The sequence below is a fragment of the Coffea arabica genome, chromosome 11c (genome assembly GCF_036785885.1).
Source record: "Coffea arabica cultivar ET-39 chromosome 11c, Coffea Arabica ET-39 HiFi, whole genome shotgun sequence".
Classification (NCBI taxonomy): domain Eukaryota; kingdom Viridiplantae; phylum Streptophyta; class Magnoliopsida; order Gentianales; family Rubiaceae; genus Coffea; species Coffea arabica.
In genome coordinates, this window is record NC_092330.1 from 6,689,892 (window position 1) to 6,712,009 (window position 22,118).

At 34.6% G+C, this 22,118-nt stretch overlaps 1 protein-coding gene across 1 annotated transcript; it reads left to right on the top strand.

Annotated features, from left to right (window-relative positions):
* The first annotated feature begins 9,656 nt into the window (after positions 1–9,656).
* LOC113715645 (small ribosomal subunit protein eS28x) lies at positions 9,657–11,283 on the top strand. The gene is made up of 2 exons (XM_027239913.2): positions 9,657–9,791; positions 10,887–11,283. The coding sequence occupies exon 2, from the start codon at positions 10,888–10,890 to the stop codon at positions 11,083–11,085; it is 198 nt and encodes a 65-aa protein (XP_027095714.1). The 5' UTR covers positions 9,657–9,791; position 10,887; the 3' UTR covers positions 11,086–11,283.
* Positions 11,284–22,118: the final 10,835 nt, after the last annotated feature.

Consider the following 22,118-nt stretch of genomic DNA (forward strand, 5'->3'; position numbering starts at 1 on the left):
CCAATTGAGAGGAGTCCAAAAATGGGTAAGGACAACAAAGAACTACCTCACAAGGAAGGTAAGCATTAGGGTTGCAAACGAGTCGAGTCGAGTCGAGTTTTTTACCTTATCGAGTCGAGTCTTTGACTTAATTTCATTGAACTCGAACTCGAACTCGAGCTCGAACTCGATGAGCTGGTAATTTTAGAGCTCGAGCTAGAAAAAAATAAAAAATAATTATTTTATTTTTAAAAAAATAAATAAAATAATATTTTTTCTTAATAAATAATAAAATATTAAGGATATTTATGTAATTTTACTATTAAAAATAAAATAAAAAATATATATATATATACTCGAGCTCGCGAGCTAATGTTTTGAGCTCGACCTTGACCTTGACTCTGGCTCGACCAGCTCGAGCTCGACTTGAGCTCGATATATTGATCGAGCTCGAGTTGAGCTTGAATCGAGCCGCTCGCGAGCGACTCGATTCGTTTGCACCCCTAGTAAGCATCAGTTCCTCATATAACTTGTGAATTTTATGAAAAACCTAATCACACCGAGGACGAGTATTGGAGAAAGGGGTGCTTGCGTTGTAGAAGTACCAAGTACAGAATTGTTAATTGCCCAAATGTACATCGAGAAGGGAGTGACGTCTAGCGACTAGACAGAGTAAACCCTAGGCAATCGAATGTAGGAGGAGGCAGGTCAAGAGTGCCAACTAGGATATGCAATAGATCAACATTAAATCCTATATTCGTTTGAAGTTGTCGAAAGTACGATCCTTGTTTTCCATCGCTTGATTAAAATTTTGATAGGCTCTGGTGTAACCCATTCATTTGTGAACCCTAATTTCATGTATGGAATTAATGTCAAACCTGATAAGTTACCCTATGGCATGGAAGTTAGAACACCTACCGACGACCGATGTCTAATCACCAATACTTTCTATAGGAATTGTGAGATTTGAATTGGAGAGCAAAAATTGTTGGTAGATTTAATAAGTTTAAACATCAAAGGGTATGACATCATATTAGTAATGGATTGGTTAGTTCGGTATCATGCTCGATTGGATTGTAGGACAAAAGTAGTTAAATTTTGTATATTTGGAGAGACCATTTTAAGGTTAGATGTGAGCGGTAGATTAGTCTCGTCTACTCTTATTTCAAAAATTCGGACTAAAAAATTGTTGAATAAAGGAGTCCAACAATATCTAGTTTTTTCCAATTAACACCCCAGGGGATAAGATGAAAATCAAAGATGTGCCGGTAATAAGAGAATATTCAAATGTTTTTTCTGATAAGCTAGTGTCGTTGCCACTAGAAAGAGAGATAAAATTTAAGATTGATTTAGTACTTGGAACAATGCCCATCTCAAAAACTCCTTATAGAATGGCACCTACCGAATTAAAGAAATTGAAAGTACAATTACAAGATTTACTAGAACGAGAGTTTATTCAAAAAGTGAATCCCCGTGGGAGCACCAGTACTATTTGTTAAGAAGAAATATGGGAGTTTGAGATTATGTATAGATTATTGGTGCTTGAGTGATATTGCAATTCAGAATAAAGATCCTTTGCCGCACATTAATAAATTGTTTTATCAGTTGCAAGGAGTTTTGGTATTTTTTTTAACCTAAATTTTAGATAAGGGTACTACCAATTAAGGATCAAGAAAGAAGATATGCTAAAGACTACTTTTAATTCAAGATATGGGTATTTTGAGTTTGCCGTGATACCTTTTAGATTGACGAACATCCCAACAGCCTTTATGGATTTGATGCATCGAGTTTTAAGCCCTATTTAGATCAATTTATCATAGTATTCATTGATAATATTTTAGTTTATTCCAAAATTTGTGAGTAATATGAACAACATTTGAAAATAGTTTTACAAACCCTAAGAGAACATTAGTTGTATGTCAAATTCAGTAAATGTGAATTTTGGGGCATAAAATCTCAAAAGATGGAATCACTGTAGATCTGACTAAGGTGGAAGCCATTGTTAAGTGGAAACAGCCAGAGAACCTAACTGAGATTCGCAGTTTCTTGGGTTTAACAGGGTATTATCGTTGATTTATTCAAGGTTTCTGTACAATTGCAGGGTCTTTAATCGAGTTAACTAAGAAACATGGTAAATTTGTTTGGGATGCTAAGTGTGAGGTCAGTTTTCAAGAATTTAAGAAACGATTGACCACGGCACCAGTTTTAGCTTTGTCGAATGGGAAGGATAGTTTTATAGTGTATACTAATGCCTCGAGAAAAAGATTAAGGTGTGTGTTAATGTAAAATAGGAACGTAATTGCATATACCTCTAGAAAGGTGAAACCTCATAAGCAACACTATTCAACTCATGATTTAGAGTTAACTATTGTGATTTTTTGTTTTGAAGAAATGGCGACATTATTTGTATGGGGCGATTTTTGAGGTATATACTGATTATAAAAGTCTTATGTATCTATTCCCTTGGAAGGAATTGAATTTGAAACAACATCGATGGATAGAATTTTTGGAAGATTACGAATATACTATTAATTACCATCCTGGAAGGGTCAATATGATGGCAAATACTTTAAATCGTAAGGCTCAAGTGGTAGGTTTAATGGTTAAGGAGTGGGACTTATTGGACAAGGTTAGTGAGTGGAATCCCCCATTGAAAGACAGAAAGTAATTATTGAAAATATTACGGTGAAATCTACTTTGTTGGATCGGATTAAGGAGGCGCAAAATAAAGAACCTATGGTACAAAAGTGATTGGAGAAAGTACAAAAGAGAGAGTTATCAAATTTTAAAGTGGGATCCAATGGGATTTTAAAGTTCTGAAATCGAATAGTGGTACCAAAGGATAAAGAGTTAAAAAATAAAATTTTAGAAGAAATTCATCATTCCAACTATACAGTGTATCCCAAAAGTAGTAAAATGTATCAAGATCTAAAAAGACTGTATTGGTAGGACAATATGGAAAGGGAGATTGCACAGTTCATCCAAACTTACCTTATCTGTCAACAAGTAAAAACTGAACATCAGAAACCTTCCGAATTGTTGTAGCCATTAGGGATACCAGAATGGAAGTGGAAACATATTACGATGGATTTTGTATTAGGGTTACCACAAACTCAAAAGGGGAATGATATAGTTTGGATAATAATAGATCGATTGACTAAGTCGACTCATTTTTTGCTAGTTAATATGAAGTATTCATTAGGGAAACTAGTTAAACTATATTTGGGTGAAATTGTGAGATTATATCGGGTATCGATGAGTATAGTTTCTGAAAGAGATCTTCGATTCGTATCCTGATTCTGACAAAAATTGCAAGAAACATTAGGGACCAAACTAAATTTTAGTACGACTTATTATCCCCCAATAGATGGGCAATCAGAGAGGACCATTTAAACCTTTGAGGATATGTTGAGGTCGTGTATCATGGATTTTGGTGAAAGTTGGGGCCGCACATGACCTTGGTTGAGTTTGCATATAACAATAGATATCATTCATCCATTCAAATGGCTCCATACGAAACTCTTTATGAAAGAAAGTGCCGATCATCGATTTATTGGAATGAAATAGGAGAAAGAAAAGTTTTAGATCTTTCGACAATACCATGGGTTGAGAAAGCTTATGAGAAGATGAAATTAATACTCCAAAAAATTCAAACGACCCAAAGCAGATAGAAAAGTTATGCGGATAATCGGAAGAAAGATTTGGAATTTGAAATTAGAAATAGTGTGTTTCTTAAAATCACACCACTAAGAAGTGTCACGACTAGAAAGGGAAAGAAGTTTAAATCGAGATATGTGGGATCCTTTAGAATTCTCTAACAAGTGAGAAAAGTTGTTTATCGATTAGAATTACCGGTGAGTTTGTCTAAAATTCATGATGTTTTCCATGTCTCATTACTAAAGAAATACTGCCTAGATCCAACTCATGTGCTCCAACCAGAAGATATTGAAATTGATGAGACCTTAACATATGAGGAACGACTAGTGCGACTTCTAGATCAGAAAGTGAAAGAACTAAGACACAAGTAAATTTCCTTATTAAAGTTCTTTGAAAGAATCACAAGATGGAAGAAACAACTTGGGAAGTAGAGGAAGAAATGCAAAAGAAATATCCTAAACTATTTATAAGACAAGGTGAGAATTTCGAGAAAGAAATTCGTTTAGGGGGAGAGGGTGTGAGGACTTGAAAATTTTGTCATTTTACCCATTTTAACTACATTGTATTTTCTTCCTTTAAATACTTATTTATTTGTCTAAAGATTTAACGGTGATTTTTAGTCTTAATGATTTTTTTTACGTTGCATGTGGGAGTTAGTGAACGGGGTGACTGCGACTTTTAGTAAGATGTGTAAGGAAACTTTAGTGAAAAAAGAGGGAGTTTAGTGCAATAAGAGAGAAATGAGATATTTGAAGCAAGAAGTTAAGAGAATTTGACATTTGGATCCACAAGAGCCAAGCTTTATTTTTTAAAGACTTTTTTGACCAAATCTTTCTTACCATTTTTTTCCCATTTCTTGTCTTTTTAAAAAAAAAGAACAACAAGAAAAAGAAAGAGAGAAAGAGAGAGAGAGAGGGCCGAGAGCTTAGAGAAGAAAAAGGGAAGAGAAACTTCATCCATTCTAACTTCAATCTTGCTTAGATTAGTGGAAAGGAAGGGAAGATCTTGATCATACCGCCAAGCTTGACTTAAGTTTGGAACGGAAGAAGATTTGGTGGGTTGTAGGTTGCTTTTCACCTTACTTTGAGAAGCAAAAAAGGTAAAAATGATAGATTATCCTTCTTTCTTTACCTTATGTTTAAAATAAATTAGTTTTGTGGGATTAAAGACAAGGTTATGTGGTGAATCTTGGAAGTTTTCCAAATTGATGATTCTTGAACTTGATACTTGAGTTCTTAGGGTTTGGATGTTATATGCAACTATGGTGGTTTTCTTGTTGAGATTTTGGCTTTATATATCTATTGTTATGTTGGTAATGAAATCTTATGAATTTGTTAGGTATGTTTGGTTGAAAATTGGGAAATTTGTTGTTTGCTGGCTGAAAACAGGGGTTGGAATTTCAGCCTTGATTTCTAAATTTTCATGATGATTTTAACCTCCATTTTACTCAAAACACTCTATAAGGCTTTAAACTACAAGTGTGTGTTGGATTTGAACCAAAATCATGAACTTTAAGTGGTTTAACCTCCATTTCTTTCCTTGTTTTCATGGTTGGAAATCTACTCAAAACTGGCCGAAAGAGAGAGCGATTTTGTTTAGCTTTACTCTTGGTTTTGTGTGGTGAAATCGCCTTGTTAATGCCCTAAACACTTGATTATACCTTAACCCTAGCATAAGTGGTGGATTTGAGCAAAAACTGATAGATTTTAAGAGGTGAAAACCTCACTTTTCCTTGTTTTAAGTGCTGGATTTCAAGCCAAGAAACAAAACTATTTTGGGCAGTTTTAAGCCCTAATTGGTGGATGAAAATGAGATATTTTCACACAATCTTTTACTTGAATCATTGACATAACATGTATGGATTTTCCCCTTGAATTGAACAAGAAACCATGCGTTTTGGGGAGAGCTTGTGAGTCAGAAAAATCAAAAAAATTGAGATTTCTTAGTTGGGACTTGAAAGTAGTTTCATTTAAATGTTATGGTTTGGAGTAGTGGATCTTATTGTATTCCATTTACTTAATTCTAGGACTTGGAAGTGAGGGCGAAGTTGCACCCGAGGTGGACATTTAAAACTTTGCTTTCAGTGGTGAGTATTCTAAGTGCTTGTGAAGTGTTTACTTGCCTTGTTTCCTTACTTGAATGACATGTTTGCTTGATTGGGATACTTGCCCTTGAATTGATTTTGCCTGGGCGAGAATGTACCTTATCATACTAGATTCTTTATGGCTAGATTCTTGATATTTGTATTAAATGAATTGTTTTACTTGTACTTGAGTTAATGGTCATTTGGTAGGGGTGGGCAAAAATACCCGCCGACCCGAAAACCCGAGAGGCCCGATCCGATCCGCACTGAAAAATAGGATACCCGATCCGATTTCTTTCAGCGGATCAGATAGGGTCGAGTACCCTAAATATTCGGATACGGATACGGATCGTAAAAATAAAAACCCGCGGGTACCCGACCCGGAGGTATAATATGTAAATATTAAAAAATATGGGGGCAATTTTATAATTTTTTAAGTTATTAACCCTAAGTTCCTAACCTAAATCAATCCATCAGTCATCCATTCAGAGTTCACAGCCTCAGATTCAGCCGACACTCTTCAATTTTCAGTCTTCACTCATTTCATTTTCTTCTTCTGCTTCTCGACCTCCTGGCTCCTTTCTCCATCTTTTCAATTTTGTCAAGTTGAACTCAAGCCTGCAAGCCTCAACCGTCAAGCAGACGATTCCTTCTACTGGATTATGAGAAGCCTTCGACTGAGGAAACAAGTAGAGGCATTGTGACTGGTGCATTCTTCTCCCAGACATAGGGATGTTTGAGGATAATTATTAGTCATGCAAAAACTTTTGTTCCTTTGGCAGTGTACACTTTCTACCAAGCTCTTTTTGTTTTGTGATTGATAGCAAAGGGAGGTAGGCTGTGCCACGAACAGCCCTTGCCCACCGTTGTTTGATCTAGGCTTTCAATTGGCTTTCAATTACATAAATTCATGTAGGTTGAGTCAACGAAGACTGTGGAAATTTGAACGTACAAAGAGATTGTCTTTTTCTTTTTTTTTTTTTTTAATGATGCTATTGTCTTTGTCTTTGGCTGGATGATGTACGGCAGGTTTTTTTTTTTTTTTTGAATAATGTTATTGTCTTTGTCTTTGGCTGGACGATGCACGGCAGGTTCATCTCATGTCTTATGAGTTTGCAGGATTTGCATTCTTTAAACAGGAGCGGGTAGATAGGGTATCCATCCCTATTTTTCGGGTATCCGAGGATCGGGTACCCGAGGGAGATCGGAGCGGATCAGGGTCAAAAAAAATAGTGACCCGACATGTAAGGGTCGGGTCAGCCAACTGCCGTTCGGGGCAGGTACCCGACCCGTGCCCAGCCCTATCATTTGGGTTGTTATCTCATTGACTCCATTGCGTGCTTGGGGCCCCAAACCCCATGATTAGTTGGTCGAGTCAAGCCAGCAAGGCCATGGTCAATGAGATCAATGAATCATGGGTCTGGTCATTTGGATTGGAACTTGAACTTGCACTTGAGCTTTTGAGCTTTTAATCTTGAACTTGAACCAGTATACTCGAGTATTACCCTTCTTGAATTTGACGTGCGAGCCGATAGGGGGTTGAACGGTGGTTGAAGAATAACGTGAAATGGTGAATTATTTGATAGTAATATGGAATAAAGTTGATGGAGTATCAACGGAAATCTTGAATCTTGATTAAACTACTTGAACAAGCTCATGAGAGCCCTGTATCCTTTTAAATGAATGTGTTAATGCTTGATTGAAGTGTATTTGCTCTATCTTATGGTACTTTACATTCTTTGCAGCTTGTGTATTATATTATTGATTGCATGACCTTCTTAAAACCTCATTGAGCGAAAACTCACCCTTTTAGTTTGTTTTCCTTACAAGGGGCAAGAAGTTGGGCAATTGATTGTAAAGGGCCGAGTTTTATCTAAATCTTTTGCTTTTGTATAACAGTATCAACTTTTCAGTTTGTTTATGACTTGCAAGTTTGAAAACTCGACTTTTGTAATTATGAGCCAATGATGTACCATAAGATTGAAGTGATAACTATCTCATGTATTTGTTGAATAATGGTTCTTGTTACTGTTTTGGAGATGTGATTCTTGCTTTTGAAGTGGTTGCGCTTGTAACCAAGGTCTGTGGGCAAGTTAGAGTTTGAGTCCTGACGAGAGTTAAGTAGGTGGCCCCCCTTGGTTCATTTTAGAGGAAGATGGGGTCGTTACATCCTTTTTATAAAAAGAAACTACAAAAGATAATATTTCATGTTTCCTAACCAAATACTACAACTAATAAAGATAACTTCCAAAATCTTCAACCAAACACTGTCCAAAGTTTGACTCGAACTGGGAAATTCCTGTGTGCAAAAAAATTCCTGAGTTTTCTAGACTTCAAAGCAAATCCTGGTCGTGCCACCACTAAATTAGTTTATAATATACTGGAAAATTGCCCCCCTTCAACTACTTTTTCGCTTCACTCTTCTACAATTAATATCAATCACTAAATATAAGTGGAATTTGCCCAATAATGCAAGATTTGGCAAATATCAAGAAAAAATATTCATAAATTTAATAGCATTTATGCATTCTATCTGACAGTATGGAGGGAGAGAGAAGGGAAGAGTAGTTATGGGGTGGAGTTTGGGTTGAATTTGAATAAAATCCTACCCATTGACACGTCTAGTGCTAGCGATGGCGATCGACAATGGGGAGGGAGAGAGAGAGGAAGAGCAGTGATGGGGTGGAGGAGATGAAGAGGAGAAAGAAAAGAAAGAAAGAAAATAAAGAAAAAGGAAAAGAAAAAAATTTACACACATTAAAAAAATTTTCTATAAATTTTATAGTAAATTACAGTAAAATTTTAGACAAACAACCGAAAAACTCACTATTCAAATAGCCAAATAGTTTAGAGGCTCAATTAACCAAAATAAAAATTTAAAAATCTAATTCTTTAAGTTAGAAAAATTGGACCTTTAAAAAAAATAAATGTTAGAAAAATTGGAGGACGAAATGAGCTATTATTGAGGCAATAAGTCTTTCTTTTCCCCTTTTATTGGTTTTTTGTCCAAAAAAGGCAAAAAAAAGAAAAAAGAAAATCAATCCAATAGCCTTTTCATTTTCCCTTATTTTGGGTTTCTTTCAAAAAAGGAATAATTTCAGAAACCTCCCATAAGATTTTTGACTATTTCACTTAGTTCTTTTGAAGTTTTAAAAATTACATTTACCTTTTTTCATTTAACACTTTGGTAACCAAACCTTAAAATAGAATCAAAAAATTAATAAATACTCTAAAATGTCCTTATCTTATAAAGTTTAATTTATTCTTCTAAACAATTGTAAAGTAATTGCAAATTATAATAGAAAAAGAGTCTCAAATTTTTCATGCCAATATTTGTTAATTAATAATCAACTATAACAATAAATCTTTTGATATAATAGGCTATTCGTTTATAGTACTTTATTAAGGATATAAATTCTTTTTAAGATAAAGAATAAAGTGCTATCTTTTTTTTAAGTTTATGGACTATGTTTTTTAATAAAAGTTTATGGACTAGTTTAGTGAAGGAACTACTGTAGTTTGGAAGTGATTTTGGGCCATTTGTTTTAATTATTCTTGATTTATTCTTCACTTTGATACAAAAAAATTGGATGCTATTAAAAGTTATAAAAAAAAATTACTCGTTCAACGTTTGATCTAAATAGATATTAGGGATAACATTGATAGTTCTTCTATAATTCTAATGAAATATTAGAAAAATGAATAAGAAGGAAAAAAAGGGAAAAAATTATAAATCCATCATTTGTATAAACATGGCAACAGCCAACAAGGGAGTTTTATTAAAAAAATTAAGATTAGTATTATTATTTTAAATGGATAAGGAAGGTAAGTGTAATTTTTTAAATCTTAAAAGAGTCAAGTGAAATTATTAGAAACCTCATGGGAGGTTTCTGAAATATCCCTTAATAAAATGCGAAACATGGCCTTAGGGCTGCAACTTATATAGACTTATTTAGGGTTTTACTCAATTCCCATTCCCCAGTTTCAGCTCTCCAGCTCTCTCATATTCGGCGGCCGCCCCATCTCTCTCGAATCCCTCTTCGCCTCCGTCTCTCGTCTCCGCTTTCGACAGGTTAGCTCTTGAATATTTTTCTCTAAGCTTCTTCCTTTTCGTTTTCTGTACATCGATTCACTGATTTCTGTTTCCCTTTCGTCATTTCCATGATGGTAGTGATTTATTTCTTTTGCCAATTAGTAATAATATTAGTAAACTTAGTAGTTAGTGCCCTATTCTTTGCACTCATTGGTTCTTCCTTTTTTTTTTTTTTATATATATATATAGTTTCTGTTGGCGATATTGCAGCTTGTTTTGGGTTAATTTCATAGTCTGTTTTTTTTTAAATGTTAATTACTTTCAGAAATCTCTTACTGTAAAGTTTATATAATGTATGAGAAATCTCTTTGGCCTGTCGATGATTCATGGTCCTTTTTTATTTAAATCTTGTGAATTTTTTGGTTGGGTAGTTAGTTTGGGCTGCAAAAGCATAGGAGTCCTGTAGTTTCTTGTCATTATTGTAAAAGAATATTTATGGAGGATCAATGTCATAAGAGGTCCCCCCCCCCCAAAAAAAAACAAAAAAACTGCTTTCCTTGTTTAATAACAGCAATCTTATAAGGCATGAATGCTCTAGATTGGTAGTTTCTTTGGTAGAGCTGGTTCAGCCAAAGATTTTTGGCGATTCAAGTGATATAATATTGTTTTGCTTCATGGGTTGCTTGCTTTAGGCTACTAATATGATCTACGGAATACAATGTTGATTTCAGAAGTGCCCTCGTTGAATTTGATGAAGGTTAAGTATTGCTCTGTTTTCTTTAGACTTCTTAAATGATCTCTGGATTATAGTGTTGTTCTGAGAAATGGCTTTTGAATTAATCTAATTTTACTATTTGTATATGAAATTATGGTTATGTACACTGCTCTCTCTACTTGATGGATGTTGTGTATTGCCCGGAGTACTCAGTCAGAACACACACACGGCCAAGTATGAAACATAACGTATCTTTAGAAAGTTAATGTAGATTTTGCAGCATGAAATAGACTGTTTTGTGTGATTCACTGGTGCTTTTTGTCTAGATGGAATGGATGAATTCCTTCTCTATTTTTGGTTATCTATACTTTGTAGTTAATCTTAGTTTTCTGAAATAAAGTACGTCTGTTATTCTGCAGAATGGATTCTCAGATCAAGCATGCTGTGGTTGTGAAAGTGATGGGTCGCACTGGATCTAGAGGGCAGGTGACTCAGGTGAGAGTCAAGTTTCTTGATGACCAGAACCGATTCATCATGAGGAATGTCAAGGGGCCAGTCAGGGAGGGTGATGTCCTCACTCTGCTAGAGTCTGAAAGAGAAGCAAGGAGGCTGCGATGATTGCCTCTCTTCATGTCTGTTCTTATTACGCGTTGCAGATCTGAAATGCAAACATTGTTCTGATGTTAACCTTAAATCAGTTTTGTGCTTTTGAGATGCTTATTGAAGACTTTTTAGGCTTTAAGGAATGATGAATCAATGTTGTTTACGTTAAATTAAGTGTTATTCAGTGATTAGTAGCTGTGTTGAGAAGTTTAATGCTTTTGTTTTAAAAGCAAAGATGGTGTGGTAGTGTTTATTTTTCTTTGGTGAAGTCTCTGGTTGGTCCTCCAAGCTCAGAGATGCATCTTAATGCCCTTTTAATCCTTGCCCCTTTTATGCTCCTCCACATGGAACATTGGCTGTGTCAGTCTTCCTGGCCTTGCAGGTAATTTCTTCTGCTAAAGCTTTCACCTCTTGTATAACCTTAAAAATTTAAAGGGTTATAATGGGAGAGATGGATCTCACATCAGATGTAATTCAGGAAGCGGGTAATTGGAAGCTTAGTGAAACAGTAGTTGCTGTTTTACAGTTTTAGTATAACAAGCTCTGATCTCTCTTTCAAAGTCATGGTACTTCTGCCGCTTCTAGAGTTTAGACACGTGGGGACGGTATCCACGTTCTCCCTTTTGTTGTGGGATTTTGAGCATTGTCAAGGTAAATTCCAGGGGGCGATGACCCATTGCTATGTTACCTGCAATCTAATCAAGTAACAATAAATGAAGTTGAATGAAAAATAAGAAGAATATAAACATGATGAGAAGAAAATATAAATGACAACCTTAATAATGCATGCCATTGTGGTGTAAACTTTGGTCGAAGACGGTTAGAACTGTCGCACAGGGCTGTCAACTAATTGGGTCTAAGCTCGAACCGAACTGGACTCTGTCCTTTTTTCGAGAAGGGAACAAGTAATAGTTCTCAGATTCAACCTTGATCCGTTTTATCTATAAACTAAGATTCTGTTTGATAATTTAGTTTAGTATTTAAATTTAATAGATTCAAATTTTGGCATATTCAAACCGTTTGATAATTAAAAATTGAATATCTGAATTTTTTAAATGACACTAAATTTTTTGAGCAAAAACGTGTTTTCAATTTTACTAAAGGCATCCTAAGTAGATCATATATGAATTTACTTCTGACCCGTTTTGGCCTTGGATTCGGATAGTATAATTATTTTAATAAAAAATTATGTATTTCATTAACAATTGGTACTAATCTACTTATTTTCAAATTAAAAAAAAATATTTTCTATAGATGAAATGATTGTTAGAATTAATTTAATTATATCGTCAATATTGTATTGATAAAATTGACGTATAAATAAAAATTATCATACTTAATTTATTTTTAAAAATGAGTATACCCGACCCAGATCCAAATTCGACCGAGTCTGAATCTGAACCTATACATTGAGACTCGTTCAGATCCACTTTTGGATCTTTTCATTACATGTCGGATTCGAGTCCGAAATTACCAATTCCGATCGAGATTCAATTCATTAACACCCCTACTTTCGCGCACATTACCTCCAATCGCAGATGTGTGTTCCCTTGCATGGCTGATAATGCTAAATTCAAGCAAAATCCAAGATGGTAATAAAAAATAATAACTTTTTTTAAAATCTTTTCTTTGTGGTAAAAGAACAAGATTTTATTTTCTAGGTCAAGGTGAAATTCTTAGCCACAACAAAATGGGGTCAAATACAACAAATAAATTTAACACAAAGTTGGGTGTGTTAAGCACCATTATTATTATTATTATTATTATTGTTGTTGTTGTTGTTACAAGGGGAATGAATGAGTTAAGTGGTATGGAAGGAGCGAGTGTAAGTGAGAAATTTCGAATTCGAACCCTCCCATTTACACTAAAATAAAAAAAGGCACCATTATTACTCATTATCTGGATATTTCCTTTATTAAGTTGGTTCCACATGAAAAGTAAAGTTTTTTAGTTTCCACTTGAAATCTCCAATCAACACACATTACATGTTCTTACCACAAAGCAAAATGTATACGAAAAAAATAAACTAAATAATTTTATGCAATATTTAAGATAAAAAGCTGTTGCCCGTTAGCATCACTTTACATACTTTTCTTTGTAATTATCATTTTCAATACTTTATTAGGATGCGTGTAAAATTTGATAATTGCTTTAACAAATTTATATTGCTTTTCTACAAAAGATGGAAACAAACAATCTTTACTTTTCACTTTGTTATTTTTTATAATAAATTTAAGTGAATATACCAAAATTGAGTATGATAATTGAAAGACTCGTCTGCTCCTTGGCTAAAAACGAGAGATCAATCTCTCGGGACCATAGACGGACTTCCTCCCCCATTCGTTGCTACTTATGATTTGCCTTTTAAAAGGAAATTTAGAATCCTACTTCATAAAGGAATGAGTGCCCATATCCTAACTAATCACCGTCACCAATTAATAAAGACTAAAATCTGCACCCACATGCCAAAATACAATTAGAAGTCCGCTTGGAATAGGAAACTTCTTTATCGGCTGAAATCCTGTGTCTCTGGATTTGAAATACTCCGACCGTGGTGTTGCCACACGGAACATGGGAAGAATCTTCATTAAATCACTTTTTACTCTTTTTCTTGTCATATTCGTACAATTAATACCAATTATTAAAGATAGGTAGAATCCATCAATTAATATAATATTTGACCAAAATCAAGGCAAAATATTCATAAATTTAATAGCAATTACGCACCCTATCACTGTGCCTCTTCTTGAAGTTGTATAGCTTCAAACCTTGATCTTCCCTCTCCTACTGTCTTTTATGTTTGCTTTAGTGATGAAATAATTTTCACAAATTGATTGAGTGGAGACAGGGACCAAGAGCCTATTTATAAATGCGCAAGTGACCCATCCTATCATTGATTATGAATAAGACTCATTAAGTCTTTCTATTTGATAAGATGAATCTTGCCATTAATCACTTGTTTCAAGGATATATATACATAGTGATAAATTTATATATGTTCATTTATGTGAAGTTTTATAAATGTGTGGATAAATTTATTTTTCACTTAAGTTAGATTCATGATTTTGGTCATTGAATCTTGTGCCTTATTAATTTGATACATGACTTTGTTCATGATACCTTGATCCTATCCATACAAGTATTTGTTCTTTTATGTATGTGGGACTTTTATTACTTATACATTTATGTGGTCATGTAGGCCACAATAAGTAATTAATCTAACATTTTTGCACTTGGACAAATGATTACATAAACATTATAAAGACAAGCGAATGGTAGCCACCACGAAAAAAATAATTTTATCCTACACAGTTATTGTAACGGATTATAGCGGTCATGTATAAATATCATAGTTAATAAATCCAATCTGGGGAGGAACTTAACGAAAGAAGTGGGTCAATGGATTACTGGTTCAACTAGTGGGTGAGTGGTCCAACCGGTCACTAAATATATTTAAATATTATATCTCATAATTTTTTATATGTTTGAAACTATAATAAAATATGCCATAGTAAATGTTCAATTAGTCCAATTTATTATAGAATCATTAATTCTTATAAGAATCAACAAAACCCAAATTAATTAGTAATCCACCAAACTTCAAGTATAAAATTTTATCTAAGTGTAATTATCTAATTTATTTACTAATTTTAAGTGCAAAAGGTTATTAAGAATGGTATTTGCGTTTAAAATGAATTGTTTAATACATTATTTTTTAAATCTATTTCCTAACTTATAGAATTTAGGGAATAATAAAATTTTATTAAAAGATTCTAAATAAGTTTTGTCTCGGAGAAATAAAATAAGAATAAAAGTCTAACATATAATATAAGAAGGATCAAACAATCAACAAATAGGTTGTTGGTCTAGTGGTGATTGCACTTTATTCCTATATGTGAGGTCCCATGTTCAACATCATCACTTCAACATCTTCTAACAATTTTTCATACAACAACCTGGGTTCCTTACAAAAGTAGCCGGTTCACTAGATTAACAGGTTGAACCGCCGGTCTATTGACAAGTCAACAGGCCTATTGCTCAAACGATCCAATTACCAACCCAACCTATTTTCATGGACAGTTCACCAAGTTGATCGGTTAAACTATCGAGTCGGCCGAGCCAGGCCGGATTTAATAACAATGATAAATATTAGAGCAAAAAACCTCAGCGGCCACTAAATTATTATCCAGATTATGTTTTGGCCATCGAACTATTTGCCATCAATAATTGGTCACTAAACAACTTAATCAGTAAACCCATGACCATTTCATCGGTAATTGCTCTTAATTTCTGAAATTAGCATTACAAATGGCAAAGTATGGAGGCAATTTTATCCAACAATTTACTGACCGTTTACTTACATAAACCCATTGATTGAAAAGAAAAAAAAAGCGCAGCCCATTAAACTAACTTTCATTCTCAAAATTTTTGTAAATAACCTGGGAGCTCAAGCTTAGGGTTTTCAAGATCGAAGAGAAGGGAAAATTGGGGTGAATCTATGGGTTGGAGCATCAGGAGAAGAAATGTCGGCATTGATCCATATGAAATTTACGGTAAGTTTCTTTTTGTGAAAAATCGTGTAAATGAACTGAAATTATAGTTTAACCTAAATGTAATGGGTGTATTACTCAAGTTTGTCTCTGAAATCGAAGGTACTTACTTGTGGGTTGTGAATATGTAGCAGTATTATGGGGTTTAAATGTTAGGGTTTTCATCCAAGTGCCAGTTGTAAAAGTGGCAAATTTTGATCTATATTACATCAACAAGTGTTTTTTTCAGTCTTGTTTTTTCAAATGAAGTGATTCCTTTTTTTTCCCATTTCATTGTAGTGCCTAATTTTGAACTATTCAGTATTAGAATGTTTCGCAGTGGTAGATTTAGTGGGCATCAGTATAAAACATATATTGGTGGTGAAATAGATTATATTAATGTGTGTAATGCAGAGAGAATGTTTGTCCATGAGATAAATGCCATAGTTGAGGAATTAGGACATCATGGTTCAATCTGTGTTTTCAAACTCGGACCGGACCGGCCGGTTCGACCGGTTGAACCGGGAACCGGTCAAGTGTCCGGTCCGAGTTGATCATTAGAACCGGGAGATTCAAAACCCGGTCAACTCCGGTCAAAAACCGGGTTTGACCGGTACAAAACCGAAAAAACCGGTTCAACAGGAGATTTTGTAAAAAAAGTTCAAATTTTTTTAATATTATGTTTTGACCCCCTAAATTTTGAAAACTTATTTATATACCTCAAATATTTCATATTTTATAAATATTGTCCTAAAATTTGATGTTATTTTTCAATTAAATCCATAATTTTAATTCTAAACTTGTTAATGTTTATTAAATAATATAAATTGTTACTTGATTGTTCTATTTTCTTTGTATTTTCTTGTTAAATATATTTGAAACATCAAATATATATGAATATATCTTTATTAATATCAATATGTTATTGGATATTTTATATACAATAATTTAATTTTTAAATAATTTTTATTTATGACGTCATCCGGTTCAACCCCTATCGACCCCCGGTCGAACCCATTGACCCCTGACCCCTGACCTCGACCGAGTCGATATCCGGTCCGGTTCTGAAAACATAGGGTTCAATGCTCTACTATTACTCAAAACCCGGGAGTGATTTGAATAAGGGATTCTGAGAGTTACAAGGAGATACAGATATAAATGCAATATGCAAATAAGTGTATGAACACAAACTAATAGATGTTTATTGTGACCATGGGCCTTTACATGAAATTCTTGAAATCCAGTCAAATTTCCCACTATTAGGTAGTAAGGAAAAAAAAAAGGGTTGTAATTGAAGAAATTGATGAACATGGCAGTGCAGTTGTAGATGAACATGGCAGTGGAGTTGTAGAACCTGATCAACAATTGATCATTAGAAAAAAATATTTTGGTAGCTCTTTTGTTAGTGCAAATATGACTGCCCCTGGACCAACAATGGGAGGTACAAGGAGCGGTGAAGGTGTAAGAGTAAGTATTGTCATTGAGGGAGAAGCTAGTGGGACTGGTGTAAAGAGTGGGACTTTAGGAGATAAAACTGATGTGAATGCAAGGAAGTTGAAGAAGACGATAAACATGACAACAGCTCGGAAGGGGAGCATTTCACTGATGAGAAGGGTTTGCAAAGATGATCAGATGCTTGGGAGTGAGAAACCAACTCCCACAATTGAAATTCCCCCTCCTGTAACAAGGAAAACTATTGAATCTATACTCCATAACAGCCAGGATGTAAATGGCTTGGAAAGTGGTACACATGGAGGTGGTCAACGTGCTGCCCAAGCTAAAAAACAATCACAGGCAATTGATGGAGCATCTAGTGGCGGCAAGAGAGCCAAGAAAAAGTATGCTAGAAAAACAACAAGAGGGAAAAGAAAGTGGTCAGCAAGAGGGAAGAAGACATCATCAGCACAGGCTGACCATAATGCATCCTCATAGGCTGCTTAGAATACATCACAGGCAGCTGCTAAAGAAATGGTAGAAGCTGATGATGAAGATGTGTTGCAAGACAACATGATGGAGAATGAATTACATAGCACTGATGGTTAATCTGATGAAGATGATGAAGTGCAGAAAGGAATCAAATATGTTGACTTCAATGCTAAAAAGGACATGAGAAATCCACATTTCTAGGTTGGGATGCAATTTGCATCATCAGTTGAGTTCAAGACCACAATCCAGAATTATTCTATTCAAATATGTTGACTTCAATGCTGAAAAGGACATGAGAAATCCACATTTCTAGGGCGGGATGCAATTTACATCATCAGCTGAGTTCAAGGTCACAATCCAGAATTATTCTATTGCTAATGGCAGACCTGTTTGGTACTACACTAATGAAGACTTAGAGTAAGGGTAAAGTGCAAGGATCCATGCAACTGGGAGTGTTATGCTTCTCAAGAGAAAGCATTTGGGCCGAATGATTTGGTCACTAAGACCCTTTATGATGTACATGAAAACTGCAGTCATGCCTGAAAAAATAAAATGATGACTACTAAATGGGTTGCTGAGAGATACGAGGATAGAATTAGGGCCAATATGAACATTCTAGTCCATTCTTTGAGGCAGACAGTGCATGAGGAGTACAAGATACAAATATAAAAAACAATAGCTAGAAATACTCGAGGTATAGCTATTGACAAAATCAAAAGTTGTGCAGTTGAACAGTGTAAGCATATATGGGAATATTGCGAGGAAATTAAGAAGGCTCACACTAATTCTACCATGGTAGTCAAGTTCACTCCATTTTGAGATCCAGGTTCGAATCCTAGGTTCATGAGGCTATACTGTTGTTTGGGTGCATTAAAAGAAGGATTCAAAATGTGTAGACCTATGATTGGTGTGACAGTCCCACCTTCCCTTAGGGCATACCCCAAGAGTTAGTGGACTACCTGCCCAACTCTCATCAGGACTAACTAATCCAAAAATTCATAGAAAGTACTAGAACGCGCAATTAACTTCAAATCAACAACCCAGAATTATATACAATAGAGTCACTAACAATTCAAACTTAAAGTACAAACCAAAGTGTTCAATCTTATACAAATCATGTAAGATTTACTAATACAGAGGAGTTTAAACAAAATGGCTAAAAGCTATAATTAGCTCAACTCTTCCCAAAAAATCATGTTCCCAAGACTTAGTTCCCCTGTAAGGAAAACAAAGGTGATAGAGTGAGCTTTCATCCAATGAGGTATCACAGGATCACACAATAAAAAATCACATAGTTCGAACTTTAGTCTATCACATATAAGAATCAATTAGGGAGCAAAGTAAACAACACAACTAACACAAATTGCTTCAAGTAAAAGGATACATATAGCTCTTAAGAGCCAAATTCCCAGTCGCATTAGCTTGATTCGAGCCCGTTGACACTTCGTCAATGTTTAGAGAAGCAAAAACATTGACCGTAGATCCCTGCTTTATACCAGTTTCCGTCCACCAAACATACCCCTTACCAGATCCGAACACCAAATGGAAACAATGGTGGTAATACTCGAGTATACCAAATGTCAGAAGAATCCAATATTCAGTAAATCAGCGACAGTTTCCTCATGGTTCGTCAATCTATCTCGACCAAGCCCTTGCTGACTCGATTCAATTAACTACCAATGAAGTTTGATATCAAATTTCACAGTAAGGTCATCGGATATTGGCTTCAAATGACATCAAATTCACGCACAAGTAACAAATTTCAAATGAACAGTAGACCAGTCAAACAATCAGGTGGAATCGAATGTGATAAAGTACATACTTGTCCAAGTAGTTCACTTAAACATCAAGTCAAGCAAGTGGTATACTCACCATTTCAAAGTAGAATAACGCTAATTGTTCGACCCCGGGTTGTACTTGTTGCCACCGTCAAACCCTAAAAGTAACTAAGACAAGATATTATGGTCCGACCATTCAAATCTTAGGTTAATGAATTGCATACGTTAAACTCAACTATGAGCCATACACCTATCCAAGTTTGGCCTCTCAAAATACAAAATTCAAAGACAAACTTGAAAGTGTCAATCGAAGAATATCCAAATGCACACTAGGGTTATGACTCAAGTAAGTTATTAGTATAAAGAGGAAAACACTTAGACTCAAAAGATGTAAGACACCAAAAGCGGAAAAATTAGATATTTAAAACTCATGAAATTTAGCAAAATATACGTAAGTTATACACATAACTTTTAGAAGAAAAAAAACCAACTTCAAGTTTAAAGTTAGACAAACGAAACTAGAAAGCATGCTAGAAGAAACCATTACTTTTTCTTTTGTTTTACATATGATTTTTGACAAAAATTTCAGCTTATATGCCACTATCAAGGTGGACTCAAGCAACCATAAGTAACCTAAGTCCAAACTAACCCAAAATTACACCTCTATCGTCACTTATATCACAAGAAAGAAAGTAATAAAAATTTCAGGAGCACCTTCCCTTATTTCCTTAACTTTCCCTTCCAAACTCAAGACTTTTTGTCATGCCAAACCATCCTCAATCAAGACCACAAGTCATAGGCTATAAAGGTCACTTATTTAAGGGCACAAGACCACCAAAAATAGATAATTATCTAGCTCAAAAACAACCATAATAAATTTGGAAAATGTTAACCCTAAATTGAAATTCACCTCTACAAGGTGAAAATTTCTATAATGAAGCCAAAATAACATATAAAAGCTAGAAAATTCACATGGCAAAATTACTAGATCATACCAAGCTCAAATCAATATATCAAAACTGAAATTTTTCATTCAAAACTGAAATTTTTAAACCACCACACAAACTATGAAATTTTTCATGAAATCTACCAAAATCAAGTCTTAAATCTACTCATATGCAAGTTAAAAGAGAAGATATGGTTTCTAGACATGGTTACCTCGAAACCCTATGAAGAAATGCAACCCAAGAGCTTCTTCCTCCCAAATCTTTTCACCAAAGTCCTTAATCCTTCCTAAATGTCACTTTTTATGGTTTGGATTGCATGTTTAAAGTGAAAACTCAAGGATTCAAGCAATATTCAAGGTTGAAGTTGAAGTTTCTTTCTCTCTTTTCTCACTCAAGAGGATCGGCCAAAGAAGAAGAAAGATGAAGGGTTTTTTGGTCAAATATTTTTTTAAAGGCTAAGAATGGTTTTGGTCCAAGTCAAAGCTCCATGGCTTTGTTGACAAATGGCATTCCAAGGTTAATTCTCATCTAATTGTCTTTCAAATACTAAAATATATAACCAACCTCTAATAATCCCTTAACACCTTATAAAATAATATCTCTTTGCACAAAACTCCTCCTAATTTTCAAAAATTTATCGTACACACTTCATTAGTAGATCCTACTTCCATAATGCATTACGAACTTAACATGCACTAATTTATGCAAGAAAAATTATTAAAAATCTTAAATCTTTTTTAAAAATATCTAGAAAATTAAGGCAATAAAGTAAAGTAAAGAAAATGTATTCAAAGAAATAAAATAAAATAAAAATAAATTTCGGATCCTCACACCCTCTCCCTCTTAAAGAATTTCATCTTCAAAATTCTCACCTCGATTAACAAACAGCTCAGGGTATTTCTTTTGCATCTCTTCCTCCACTTCCTAAGTTGCCTCTTCTACACCATGGTTTCTCCACAGGATCTTTATCAAGGGAATTTGCTTATTTCTTAATTTTTTAACTTTTCAATCGAGCAACTGCACAGGTTTATCCTCATAAGTTAGAGACTTATCTATTTCAAATTCTTCTGACTGTAAGATATGAGTCAGATCAAAATGATACATCTTTAGCATTGAAATATGAAAAACATCATGAATTCTGGATAAATTTGGTGGTAATTTGAGTCGGTATACCACTTTTCTGATTCATTGAAGGATTTTAAAGGGTCTTACAAATCTTGGTTGAAACTTATTTCCTTTACCTGCCATGACATTTCGCAACGGAGTGATTTTAAGAAACACGAGATCTCCAATTTCAAATTCCAAATCCCTCATGCGATTATCTGTATAACTTTTTTGCCAACTTTAGGCTATTTGGAGTCTTTGACGTATTAACTTGATCTTTTCATGCGCATCCTCCATCTATGGCACCGTCGTTGGATCTAAAATCTTTTTTTCTCCTATTTCATCCCAATAAAATGGTGATCGACACTTTCTTCCATAGATAGTTTCGCATGGTGTCATTTGAATAGATGAATAATAGCTGTTGTTATAAGCGAACTCCACCAACGTTATGTGCTGGCCCCAACTACCTCCAAAATCCATAATGCATGTCCTTAATATATTTTCAAGAGTTCGAATGGTTTTTTGTCTGAGGATGATATGTGGTATTGAGATTTAGTTTGGTCCCAAAGACTTTTTGCAACTTTTGCCAAAACCGCACGAATCGGGGATCCTTGTCTGAAACTATACTTACGGGTACTCCATGCAACCTCACAATCTCATCTATGTACAGTTGAGCCAACTTTTCCATGGAATACTTTATGTTCACTGGTAAGAAATGAGCCAATTTGGTTAACCGATCAACGATTACCCAAACAGCATCATGG

Excerpts from the sequence above, each read along its gene's own strand:
- LOC113715645 (XM_027239913.2), top strand. The coding sequence starts at position 10,888 with ATGGATTCTCAGATCAAGCATGCTGTGGTTGTGAAAGTGATGGGTCGC.